Source organism: Acomys russatus, chromosome 21 (assembly GCF_903995435.1).
Source record: "Acomys russatus chromosome 21, mAcoRus1.1, whole genome shotgun sequence".
Classification (NCBI taxonomy): domain Eukaryota; kingdom Metazoa; phylum Chordata; class Mammalia; order Rodentia; family Muridae; genus Acomys; species Acomys russatus.
The window spans coordinates 51321035-51334583 of record NC_067157.1 but is presented as its reverse complement, the minus strand read 5'-3'; the positions used below and the strand labels follow the sequence as shown (position 1 = coordinate 51334583).

General features: G+C 50.5%; 1 protein-coding gene across 5 annotated transcripts in view; it reads right to left on the bottom strand.

Moving 5' to 3' along the window:
• Positions 1–13549, bottom strand: part of Synj2 (synaptojanin 2) — a 98950-nt gene that overhangs the window by 23521 nt on the left and 61880 nt on the right. For all 5 annotated transcript variants that reach the window (XM_051164053.1, XM_051164054.1, XM_051164055.1 and 2 more), the window contains 7 exons: positions 9580–9641; positions 7952–8048; positions 5553–5725; positions 3892–3973; positions 3124–3273; positions 2304–2469; positions 790–981 (listed from right to left, as the gene is read on the bottom strand). In XM_051164053.1, coding sequence (XP_051020010.1) covers positions 790–981; positions 2304–2469; positions 3124–3273; positions 3892–3973; positions 5553–5725; positions 7952–8048; positions 9580–9641 — 922 coding nt within the window. The remainder of the gene's footprint in view (positions 1–789; positions 982–2303; positions 2470–3123; positions 3274–3891; positions 3974–5552; positions 5726–7951; positions 8049–9579; positions 9642–13549) is intronic.

The following is a 13549-nucleotide window of genomic DNA, read 5'->3' as shown; positions in this document are numbered from 1 at the left end:
TGAAATGCCGGAAGCAGCCCGGCCTCTGAATTAGCACTACTGCAAGCTAAGCAACCCTTGCCGAAGCACTTGCGACAGATGGGTTTCAGATTTTGAAATATCTTCATACATATGATATGTTGGGGATGATATCCAATTATACACATGGAATTCATCTGTGTCATGTACACCTTAGCGCACACACATACACACACGCACATGCACACACATGTAGTAGTTGTGCACATTTCCAGTGCTACTGTGCTTTGACTTCGACCTTTCACGTGTGATCAGGAGGACTCTCTGCTGTGACACAGTGTGTCCCCACCCCTATGTGATGTCACATCAGGACTGAAAACATTTCAGTTGCTATAGTGTTTAGGATTTCAGAGGTCCAGACTGGGACTGTCTATGCTGGAGTAGGCCTGGGGAAAGATGGGTCTGCAGCATCGCCCGGCATCTGCTGCAAGCCTCGCTGTACCAGCGCCTGACAGCAGGACAGTCTAGTGGCCACATCTACAGAACACAAGTAGTTTGGTCACTTTGTATGCAGACCACAAAATCTCTGCATATTTAGAGAAATGTAAACCAATCCCTGGAAATCCTTGGAAAAGAAAAGTAGTCTTGTAGTTAACACCACACTGCGAGGCAGTGTTCTAGAAGGGAGTCCATGGTGCTTCTAAACGTTTTGGCAAGTAAAAACGCAAACGTCAATATTAAACTGTACAAGACAATGCTCGCAAAGTCAGGCTGCTGTGACAGGCTGTAGGGAACCTCTCTGTTTGTCCTTTCCCAAGTTACTGTCCTCACCCTGGGAGTCCACTGCTCCTGAGAGCTGGGGGGCGTCCAGGAGCCAGTCCGTGAGCTCGGCTGTCCCCAGGAGGTTGCTACGGAATTGCTTTCCTCCGTTGACGTTCCAGGTTCCTACGGCAATCTGGATCCGCTTGAAATTCGTGAATTCTGCCTGGCGTTCTGTCATGGCCTTCAGGATCCTGGGTGTCACTGTTCGGAAGGGAAAAAAAAGGGCACACGTTTTCTGTAGCCCAGACTGTAGAAACCCTCTAACATTATATGGGAGGTGGCCTGTCAGAGAACGCCAATCCTGAACTGCGACAACAGGCCTGAACATGGCCCATAGGAGGGTGACAGAACGCCAACACCCACCCTAGCCACTCCACTTTCCCATCTGCAATGAAGCATGAAAACGCAGGCTGGGGATGTAACTTCTAGCTACAGGTGGAGGCGCGTGGCACCAAGTGACAGGATCCCACAGACTCAGACACCGCCTACCACTTACTTTTCAGCCCAAGACCCTACATAATGAAGCACAGAAATGCAATGGAGGCCAACTGCAATAAACCACATAACTAATGTGTCACACACAAATGATGGTAAACGGCACATGCATGGGATATACGCATGTACATACACGCATACATTGGATGGACAGATGGGTGGGTGGATGGATGGATAAATAGAACTTTAAATGTCTTATCAACCTAAATCTGCATCTCTGCCATTTTATTTTTTAACCTTCTCTTGCATGACTGTTTTGTTTATCTGACCTAGAAACTAAGGCATTAAAAAAAAAAAAAACAAAATAAAACACTGAATCCATATCTTCTTAGAGATCCAAAATATACCCACTGTTTTAAAAAACTAGCAGCTTTAGGACCTGGGGAGATGGCTCAGAGGTTGAGAGCACTTGCTGCTTTTGTAGAGGACCTGGGTTCGATTCCCAGCACCCATATAATGACTCAAAACCATCCATGACTCCAGCTCTGGGGCATCCAATTCTCTCTTCTGGTTCCAAAATCATCAGACATGTGCATAGTGCAAAACATTTCCATACATAAAATAAAATAAATATGTCTAGAAAAAAAACACAAAACACCGGGCTTGGTGGCCCAGCACTTGGGAGGCAGAGGCAGGCGAATCACTGTGAGTTCGAGGCCGGCTTGGCCTACAAAGAGAGTTCTAGGACAGCACCAAACCCCCAACAAAACAAGACAAAAAACTTTCCCCGAAGCATCCTGATGGCCTGTGAGACTGGACGCACCCCCAACCACAGGGCTCAGCAATGTTCTTTCCTTTGTTTCTGAGGGGCCCGGCGAGCCAAGCATCTGTGGAGTTTACCCAGGGGAACCTAGAACCAGTGCTTTGTGGATACTAAGCGACAATTGTACATCAGGCTTCTTAGGTCAACTGAGCAAACCAGGGGACCACAGACCAGAAGCTCCATCTTATATCATGTGACCAGGTGTGCTGGGGCCACTGTCACCCTAAGGCTGTGGACACCCCATGCAAGGGTGGGCACCCATTACCCAGAAGGGCTGTGTTGTCCAGCAGCATCCTTCCTTTGTCTGTTGACTCCTCCTTGTAGACATCTCCAACTAGCAGCAGCTTGATGGCCTCTTGCTTCACCCCATCGAAGAAGTTGGACTGGATGGTACGAGACATGGATCGGGCTCCATCCTTCAGTTTCCCCACCTACATGAGCCCAAACACTTGCTGAAGGGATCAAAGTGGCTTTTCGTCCTGCTCCCTCAACCTTCCTCTACCTCGGCCTCCCCCCCCCCCCCCTGGCCTGCCCCTACCTTGGCCTCCCCCCACCTCGGGCCTGCCCCTACTTTGGCCTCCCCCCTACCTCCGACCTGCCCCTACCTTGGCCTCCCCCCATCCCTGGCCTGTGCCTACCTTGGCCTCCCGCTACCTTGGCCTCCCCCTACCCATGGCCTGCCCCTACCTTGGCCTCCCCCCACCTGTGGCCTCCCCTACCTTGGCCTCCCCTCACCCGTGGCCTCCCCTACCTTGGCCTCCCCCAACCTCTGCCCCCCCCCACCTCGGGCTCCCCCGACCCCTGGCCTGCCCCTACCTTGGCCTCCCCCGACCCCTGGCCTCCCTGACCCGTGGCCTCCCCTACCTTGGCCTCCCCCTGGCCTCCCCCGACCCCCAGCCTCCCTCTACCTTGGCCTCCCCCAACCCCTGGCCTGCTCCTACCTTGGCCTCCCCCCACCCTTAGCCTCCCCTCACCTGTGGCCTTCCCTACCTTGGCCTCCCCCCACCCGTGGCCTCCCTTACCTTGGCCTCCCCTATCTTGGTCTCCCCCCACCCTTGGCCTCCCCTACCTTGGCCTCCCCCTACCTTGGCCTTTCCTTCCAGGGCCCTGCTCCCTGTGAACACCTTGCTCAGGCCGTGCCCATTCAGAGACCACATGGCTTTGAAGGACTCCACAAAGCGCTCAGTGATGGGCTTTGAATTCAACCCCAGGCTCTCGAGCTGCAAGTGAAGGACCTGGTCGAGAGATCAGCCTCAGTTACTGCAGGGTGCCTAGAAAGCCTCCCAGTGTCTGTAAGCAAGCACCTCACTCATCAGACTGCGCATGAGCAGCACCAGCTGCACAGAAGGGACCTCCCCAGCCTGACCTCCCACCTTTGCTCAGGCCAACTCCCAGCCCCTCTTTGACTGCCTGACATCAGATCAACCAACATTACTGCCTGAAGGCAGTGAGGGACAAAGGGTGGCCCAGATGGAGCTGTAAGAGGTCAGCGGGGCAGTTAGGACCACAGTGGGACTTGGGTACTCCCTCTCGAGGCTTCAGGGGACCAGTCATCTCACTGGTTACACAGGGCCTTGCCTCTGGGGTATAGCTGCTTCTTTAGGGCACCTGCAGCCTTTGGGCCACAAAGTCTGGGGTGACAGGGAAAGGTATATGATGGTACAAGCAGGAAGTCATCAAGGACACCACTCTAAATGTTCCCCCTCCACATCCTGTCACCTGACCCACAAGCAGGAAGTCACCAAGGAAACCACTCTAAATGTTCCCTCTCCACATCCTCGTCATGTGACTTATCACTGCAAAGTCCATCCAGCAAAGCCACTCTTGCCCCACAGCCGGCCCAAGGCGCTCACCTCAAGAGCAATGAAGCACTGCACTGTGTTGGTTCTGTCCAGGCAGTCGAGACAGTTCATCCGCAGAGTGCCTTTCTGAAAACTTAGAGCCAGGAGACACAGGTGGATCATGAGGTGTGCTCGAAAGAGCAACAACTACGGCCTAAAGACTTAGGTTTGTCTGTTTCAGGGAAACTCATCCCAAAAGAGGACCCCTCGCCTCCTCCCTAGTAGCTCACCAGAAGCCCCAGTACACATCCCGAGAGAGCCGCAGTGCAGAAGTGACAGGTGGGTCCGAGAACAGATATCCCATCAGCCGATACAGAAGGGTCACTCCCGCTGAAGCTCAGTGCCTGAGCCCAGAAGCTGCATCAACTGGTGGGTAATCATCTAGCTTTGCACGTTTTTGTTTAGAAACACGCACTGGTAAACATACACGGGCAGGCAAACAGGACGAGGCAACTCAAGCTTTTGTTTTTCAGTTTTATGGGGTTTAACATAAAATGGTTTTATCAGGCAGCTCCACCCTTGTCAGGCGAGTGGCATTTGCATACTGCTGCTTTACCGACATGGACCCTCTGCCAGCCAGTCACACTGGAACCTTTCCTGAAGGAAGGCATCTAGAGTGTGTCCCTGTAGGGACCAGTCCTGCCGACTTGTGCTCGGAAAGCCAGGCAGCATGTTGGCACTGAGATTAAACAAAAACATCCCCCAAGAGAAGCACAAAAAAAAAAAAAAAAAAAAAAAAAAAAAGTAGAAATCACAGCAATAAACAGTGAAGAGATGCCTTTCACAGTAAGAGATGAGACAAGGCAGAGCGTGGTCTTTGCTCAGTCTACTGGGCGGCAAAGTTTTCAGCACTCTGCATATGTCTGTGAGGAGTGACAGTGACCGTGTGTATACAGTGAGGACATGCTTGGGTGCCAGGGAGTTTTAGTGAGGAAGTGATTTCATAAATAAAATTTCTCCTTCCGATGATGGGCTGTGGTTTGAGGAAGCTGGACTTCCTTTATGCTCTCCTTGGAACAGGGTGACTCAGCCTGGTGCTGCGGGCCCTGTGGTTTTGTACCAGCTCACCTCATAGGCCTAGTTCCAGCATGGCTAACTCATGTCATGTGAGCTAAGAGAGTTTTTTCATTTGTTGGCTTATGTTTATGGTTGTTTGTTTTTCTCAGACAGAGTCTTGGTAGCCCGGGATAGCCTGGGACTCACTATACGTGATCTTAAATTTGTAATCCTTCTGCCTCTACTTCCCAAGTGCTGGGGTTATAGGTATGAATCACCACATTTAGTTTTGCTTGATGCGGGGGGGACAGGACCAAACCCAGGGCTCCATGCACGGTAGGCAGGCACTCTACCAACTGAGCTACATTGCCGGCTTTGAGCTCAGTGCTATAATACAGTCCTTTGTGTTCAGACACGTCTTCTTCCAGAAGACCAGGCATTCCCATCTTCTCACTAAATTCAAAAGCATGTCGCTGACTACAGAAGAGGGAGGAGAGAAGACCAGGACCCCAGAACCCCAACATTACAGAGCTTTTGATTCGGGAAACCACAAGCTGTAGCCAGGCAGCCAGAGAGGGAAATGACTCTGGACTGAGGTGTGCGACCTAAGTGGCCGAGAGCCGGCACAGCCACTGCCTCCTCCCCCAGCAGGTGTCTGACACTCCAGTGAGACTCACCGTGGACTTACATTCTCGCCCTTCGCAAACACGCCAAAGTCATCCCAGTGTAGCTTTAACTGAGGCCTCAACAGGTTCTCCAATTTCTCTAGCTTCCCTCCTTTGGCAAACTGATGGAAGTCAAAATTTATCATAGGCGTGTCGCCTGCATGGCAAGAAGCCCAGAGCAACTTCTGAAAAGGGAAAGGGGAGGGCGTGAGCATAGTGACAGAAAAGAGTGGGAAGCAAGGAAGGCGCTGCCTGTGCTTTCTCTCCTGTGGCTGGAACGCCTTGGCCACTGCGGTCACCCACGAGAGTGCACTAGACTGGCCAAAAGCCTGGGAAGGGGAGAGCAGGTACAAAGAGCATCTTGCCTGCATAAGGGCAGAAGGTCCCCTTGGGCAGAAGAGCCCACAGCAGGGGTCACAGGTGAGGGAAGGCTAGATCTGTTCTTCAGGGACCCCAAGTGACCAGCCCTCAAGAACAGCAACAGGTGTTAGGCTGCGCAGCTCATAATCTAGCTCCTGTTGCCCTGGTAACCAGCCACATCCAGCTAGGCACCAGCTCTAGGAGGGTGGGCTCAGCAACAGTTGAGTCTCCAGACTGAGCTGCTCAACAGAAGGTGTAGAGTGATGAAACTCAAGATGGAGGAGCTGTTGCCCCATGTGACCCAGGCCCTGCTCAGGAGCCAGAGTGAAGGTGGGAGACATGGAGAGAAATGGATGGGTCAGGACACCCCTCACAGAAGCAAGGTCTCCTTTCCCCACCTTTTCCCCCTTTCCCTAGCCTGGCAAACTTCCTAAGCCTGCTCACCAAAGCACCCTGCGGTAGGAGACAGGCTGCCTGTCTTCCTCGGCTACATGTCTCTGGACCTCATTGTATTAGCCCAACATCTGCCCAGCCAGAGGCTCTGAGAATGCCAAAGAGCTAGGAAGGCTCTGGATTACTCCCCCAGCCACAAGGCAAGTTAACACATTATGTCTGCTTCAAGTCTATTGGGAAAAAGAAGCCTATGTAACTAAATTAAAACAAAAACCAACACCCCCAAAAAACCTAATGGCTTTGAGTGTTACCCTCTGGGGCCAGCACCTTGCCCAGCTAGGAATGACAAGCCCTCGGTCCCAGGCTGGCTGCTGGGCACTGGCCTCCATCTGGTATAAGACGCTTGCTAAGCAGAGCCATGGCCGAGATCTCCAAGAAGAGAGTTAGTTCTACCTGCCCAGGATTCATCCTTAACTCCTAGGACATCTCTGTGCTCTGGGTATCCTTTACTTCAGCGCCAGGGCATTGCTGACCCTGGGGGAGGGGCTGAGCACGTCCTCTCTATAGTTCCAGTTTGAAAGATCTGGAGTTTTGCTGTTGTTTTTGTTGTTGTTGTTATTGGAAAGGGGGAAATTGAGACTGGTTTTCTTCACCCACCCCACCTTCCTTAAAATAAGCAGTCAGCATCTCTGCCAAGAGAAGTGGGAGGAGATATTTCTCGAGCTTGTTGCTCATAGCAACAAACTAAACAGGAAAAGCAAGTCTGGCCAAAGAAAACTGGCAACCGGTGAGCTCCTGCTCCATGCATGTAGAGAAAAATGGGCACTCCAGTCGGATTTGGCTCCCTCCAGCCAGGCGTTAGGGGTCAGAGGTCAGGGTGTCAGTGGAGCCACAGAGGTCATGTCCCTACCAAGGTGACCTTATAAGGTGTCTCCATAAGGGACTTACTTCTTTGAGTGTCAAACAACCAGAGAGCCCCTTTCCCTATAAGCAGAGGCCATGGAGCTCAGGCAGGGTGGAAAGACTGCCTCAGTTCACCGAACCTTCTACACAAGACTGCCAGCTCATGGGTTCTGTGGCCAAGCATCTAGAGTGGGGAACTGCTGCTTCCTCACCCTGTGGAGATCCACTCTCCTTGGAACTGGGCACTCAGGAACCGAAAGGAGCCTGCCAAGAGCTGGCACGCAGCCTCTCTGGCAGCCCAAACATGACCATAAGCCTTGAAGGAGATCCAGGCAAAAGGAATCCTCCAAGGGTCTGCCTTGAAGAGCGAGGCTCAGACCAGCACAAATGCCCTGGGTGCTGGCAGGTGGCACCTTCCGAGGTGTCCGGACAACACTAGGCTTTCCGTTCTATTCTGGCCTGGATGGCAGCTCCTCAGAGGAGCATGGGGGGCTCTCTCTGCCTACGTGGAACTTGGAGAAGCAGCTCTGTTTAGAGATTGAACAAATTCTCCCATCCCTTAGCTCACAGAAACTGAAAAGTATCAAGAGCTCAAGTCACCTAGTGCTGGGATCCCAAAACCCACACAGGTCACTTTCTGCCCTCAGTACTGACATGAGCAGGACTGTCTGAGTCTCAAGGCCCTACCACATGAGTAGGCCCCACATCTGGATCCTCCCCACCTACCCCTGGCTGTAGAGCAGGGTCAGCCTTACCTTGAAGGCCCTGTTGAGCACCTCCTCACCACCTCGGCTGCCCAGCAGGTTCACGACCACCTGCTTGCCGTATTGCTCTTTTAGAAGAACCATGTGCCTGTAACGGGATCAGGGTTGGCAGTGACTCCACGGCAGCCAGGCCAGGTGGCATGCACCTGCAGCTCAGCCCTGAAGGTCCAGGACCAGCCATGTCCTGAGTCCCAGGTGTACAGGGGAGAAAACCCCACTCTCCTGGCTGCCATCACTGTTCATCTAAAACCCACTGGCTCTAAGCAAGTCAGCACAGGCTGGCTGGCTGGAAGGCTTTGGGCAGGAATAGTATCAGGCATGTGAGACTTTGAGATGAGGCTACGCTGGCTTTTCTACAAAGTACTACCTAGAACGCACCCCTCCAACTTTTATGAATAGCTTCTTTCCCTTGGGGCCCCCCTCCTTTTCCCAATTAGAACCACTGGGGGATGAGCTTCAACCTCTGCCTCAGAGGCCAGCTGCCTCCCAGGTGCCACATTGCACCGTGAAGCCCAAATTGGATGGTGTCACAAACACGCAGCACACATTTTACCTCCCAGTATCACTGGGAGGCCCCAGCACTTAATCTTCATCACATGTTTTCTAGCCTTGGGTCTCACACAGCCCAGGCTGGTCTCAAATCCACTATGTAGCCAAGGTTAGCCTTGAGCACCAAAGTTCCCAGCCTCTATTCTCAAATGCTGGGACTTAAAGGCATCAGCCACTCTGCCTGGCAAAAGTGCCTTCAGAATTTTAATTTTAGAAATGTTTCAATATGGTGATTTAAAAAAAATAGGAAAATGCAATGAAAAAAATCATATATGTAAATGGAACTTAATACTGAAAATTTTCTGTATGTTTTTGTTACATAAATATAGAATTTTTTACAGGTACATATAGAAAAATAGCATGGAAAAATATTCACTGCACTATGAAAAGTGGTTGGAATGTTAAACTTGTTTTTCTTCTTTCAACATTTTTCTCTTTTCCAAGTTTCTCCAACTTATTTTCTCTCTCTCTCTCTCTCTCTCTCTCTCTCTCTCTCTCTCTCTCTCTCTCTCTCTCTCTCTCTCTCACACACACACACACACACACACACACACACACACACACACTTATTTTTAAGTTCATAAATAACTAATTTTAGTCTGATGAGGGATTTTAAGATGAAATGCATATGCCAAAGCTTTTATCTAGGATACATAAATAATTGATAATGGGTAAAATCTGAGGGGGACTTGGGAGTGTGCATATTTTTTTTTTAATTTTACACCTTTCTATACTTTTATAAACTTAATATGTTACACTTTTAAGCAGAAACGGCACTGATTCCCTGTAATTCAAATTGCCCCTTATTAATCAAGAGTAATTGGTGAATCTTCATTCTAAGAAGAAACTGATAAGATAAAATAATTACAAAATGACTTGCACAGTGATGAGTTAATTCTCAAGGAGACCTGAGCACAAGCAGAAATCCCACTTTATGAACTCCTTTCTTGCGAAACATACCAAAGTAAGGGGCAGATTTGATTCAGGATTGGGATTCGCTTCTCCCTGCTCCTCGCCCTGCCATGGGAATGGAAGGTGGAAAGCCTTGGATGGTACCTAACGGTCCTTACCGTTCAAAGGCAGGGGCGTTGGCCTCTAGGCCTCTGTGTAGTCTCAGATGATGGGAGCCGACCTACAGAGACAGAACAGAAGGATGCAATGACGCTCACTGAGCCAAGGTGAAGACTTCTTCACTCTCTACAGCCAGGCTGCAGGTGGCACCTGCCCAGCCATCTCTATGCTGTGGCTCACTCCCTGTAAAGGCGGGCCGGGCACCCTTTTGACTCTGATAACAGTGCTCCCAACCTTGTAAGGGTATCCCCAAGTCCGGCTGTGCATCTGCAGGGTCCTTAACTGTAGCACAGACCATGCCAAGAAAATTCTTCTATTTCTACTCTTCCTGAAGGAAGCCATCCGTGCACACTCCAATACTAGACAGGTCTGCCTATCTCCCGGAGCCCCAGCCTCAGGGCTCTTCTGCTAAATTAGTGGTGCCTGAAGGCATAGTGGACAGCACCACAGTGTCCAGGCCCAGACTCTAGAGCTCTCTGCTACAAACGTGTCACCTAGGTCATCTATTGCTGAGTCAACATGTCACTGGGTATCCAAATCAGGAACAAAGCGAGAAGACCGAGCCCCTAACCTAGGTGATTATCATCTAGCTATAGTCGCAGCAGGAAGACCCAGAAACGGTGAGAAGTTCCCAGCAAGTCTGCATAATGTTGGTTGATACAGTGGAGACTCACTGGGACCAACAGCTCCGTAATGTACCATGAAAACCGTCTCTATTTGTGCTCACTCTGCCGACTCAGAGAACATGGCCACAGGTAGAAAGCCAGGGCAGCGGCAACAGCCAACAGTAAGAGAGAGCACAGCCCACAGAGCGGAACAGGGCGGGCAGAACTTTCACAGTCATATCGCGATGGCCAATCTAACATCAGTGGAAACAAGGAACCCACCCTTGGGAACACAGGGGCATTGAGGACACTGCCCCAACAGGAATGGCCAGGGTAGGAGGAGATGGGTGCAAAGGATCTGAGTCACGGCCAAGTAGGTTTCAAAGTGTGCTCCGTGATCCCTCAAGACAAGTTAGAGATGCTAAGCTGTGCGCCCAGATCAGATCTGCTGAGCCATATTTCTGGGGGCGGGGCCGGGAATGTGAGTTTCACGAGCCTCCAGCTGATTCTGACACGCACACCCATCGTGGTTTGGCAGAATGGGCTTTGACTCATTTCCTGTCTTTTGCTCTGGCTGAGAAAGTATGTGAGGGCACGTCAGGGAAAAAGCAACTTGCGGCTGCAGAGCTGCAGGGGACTCCGGGGCTTTGGGCATCATGGCTTCGGGTCGATGCCCTCCATTTTTTTAAAGGGAGCAAGAGCTTTGGGTAGGAATGAGAACTGTTAGTCTGGATTCCTCAGTCCTGACTCCATCCTCTCCACTTCCGCTATCCTTTCTTCCACCTCTGGCCCACTCGAACACTGTATGTAGCACACTGTCTTTCTGGCATCACCCACTCCCACTGTAGGTGTGTCAACAGGCTCAGGGAAGGAGTTGCAATCGGCAGAATGGAATCTCCACTGGCTCTGCGCTGCTTTTTTTAGTTTCCCCTTCTTCTCCTCCCACCTCAGCCTCCCCTTCTGGCTAAAGGACTAAGGATCCTCGCCTGAGCCCTAGAGCTATTAGTTTAACGCCATAGCTTAACACAACTGGAGTTTATAGTCCAAGTCCCAAGAACACCTTCTGGGGGTCACAGCAGAGGTTCGACTTGCACCCAAGAGCCCTGGTGATCATGAGCAACATCTCTGGGCCCTGCAGCAAGCGCTGCTTCCACTCAGAGGGTAGCAGCACGCTCACTTCAGGAGTTGGGGGGTCTCTGTTTACTTGTGCTTCACTCTGAAGTGCAGTAAGACTGTGGTCTAGCATGTGACAACAATGGCTCTACTGGTTTAACCTGCTGACCATGGCACAGCTCTTTCCAGCTCTGTGTCCTGAGGTCACAATGGCAGAGCTGACCTCAAAAACCACTCACATCTGGGATCCCAAGCACTAAACTTGTGCTACTCTCTGGACACAAACCTTAAGGGCCACAACAATGCGCCTACAGTTCGTTCCTCTGCCAGGTTTCCTTGCTTGCCTGAGTGATTTCAGTCCTCAAGTCAATCTAGACAAAAATACTGAGGGGCCCTTTCTAGACCTCTGAGTGGTCTAACTTCCACCCACCCTGGACCATCTGCCCCTCCCAAGAGCTGCTGCTCAGATCTCATCCTTTCTCTGTCACAGCTCTGTTCATGGAACATTGTCACGTGCCTGTCCCTTGCTCCTTGAAGACAAGGGCTACATCTGATCCCAGATGTCCAGTGTACACAGAAAATGCTCCATCAGTGTGCCCAGGACGTCAGACTTCCTATCAAGTCTGAACAGAAGAGAAACAGCCAAAGACACTGTCTCTGTGTTCCTCAGCTACAGCTGAATCCTTGAGAAGGTCAGAGAACTCTTGCCTGCTTAAATACACAGAGCCACGCTTCCCAGCATGCCTTGCATAGGTCTCCATTTACTTCTATTAGGAACAGCAGCTACCATTTTGAGCACAGTGGGGTCTACACACTATACTAACTTCTAGTGTGCATTCTGATTTTTAATCCTCTCTATAACCCCATGAGGCAGATGTTGTTAATCCCACTTTATAGAACAGTAAACTAGGGCTTAATAAAGATAAAAACTTCTTTTAAATGCATGATTGTTACCAAGTAGGACACCCAGTTCTCCTTAGCTTTAAGGCTTAAACTCAGAACTCCTAATAGATAACCTTGTAACCTCAGTTGCTCCAGTGATTGGGGCAAACATGAAGTTGTTTTCTGTTGGGCTCACCAGCCCCACAGCACCAGTTACAGGCCCTTATTTCACCCTTGGATTTAGTTTATTTCAACAGGGAGGACCTTCCCTTCAGTGATTTATTCCAGACATTTCTGTGCCATGAGCCACCACGTTTCCCTATAGTGGAGTGAAACAAGCACACAGAGGCACCAGCACTGCCACGTTCCCAAGAAACTGTCTCCAATAACGAGTGTTTGAGAGAGAAGAGACAAAACGTGGATGAGGGACACTAATCTAGCATGCATCTCTCTTCCACACAGTCCCGTCACATAAACGTCAAAGCAAAGACTAGACTCACGTGTGGCATACATGTGTCTGTGCCACCAGTTACAGAGGTGACAATCCTGAGACTGCAGAAGAAGTAATATATCCATTCCATTACAAGCTCTGCCAGAAAAGCCTTGAGCTTTAAAGGTTAAATTCTTACCAAGGTTATTATAAACTGCACAGCTGTCCGCATGGGACAGACAAACTTATTACATGTACACGGGGGCGGGGGGGGGGGTTATAGACTAGAGAGATCTAGGAGTTTGTACTGAGGGCATCTTGCAGACAAAGCATCTTGACCTTGTCTCTCCCAACCCCTCTCCCCATCCCTCGCAGGGCTCACATTCCTTAGGACAGCCCCCAAGAAGGCTCGGCACTGCAATTTAGGATCCATACCATTCCCCAGAACATATTTGCAAGAAGAGAGGGCAAAATTGGAAATGGAAAAAGAGCAAACTGTAGTCAGGAGGATTGTGTGAGGACAGTCTAGTGCCAATACTGGTGTGTGTGTGTGTGTGTGTGTGTGTGTGTGTGTGTGAAGACAACCAGAACTAATTCTTAGGCTGGTAGTTGCTATGGGACCACGTAGAGCTGCCCCTCCTCTCTGAAAATGATATAATCTTTCGTAGATGATGGATGGCGTTTAGAATATAAATACAGGTATTAGGTCCAAAAGCCAGCAAATCCCAGCAGAGACTTACAAACGCCGGCCTTTTAAACCTGTGTGTGTTTGGAGACAACACTGAGGCTTTGCCAAAGGACAAGGGTTAGGAATCTGAAAGGGTAAAGTAGCTGTCTGCATCCTGCTCCATATACCTGGGAGGCACAGTCACACCATGGCAAGTCAGGCAGCTGTGTCCAGAGCACTGGGGCCCAAAGTTAACTTACACGGGGAAATGA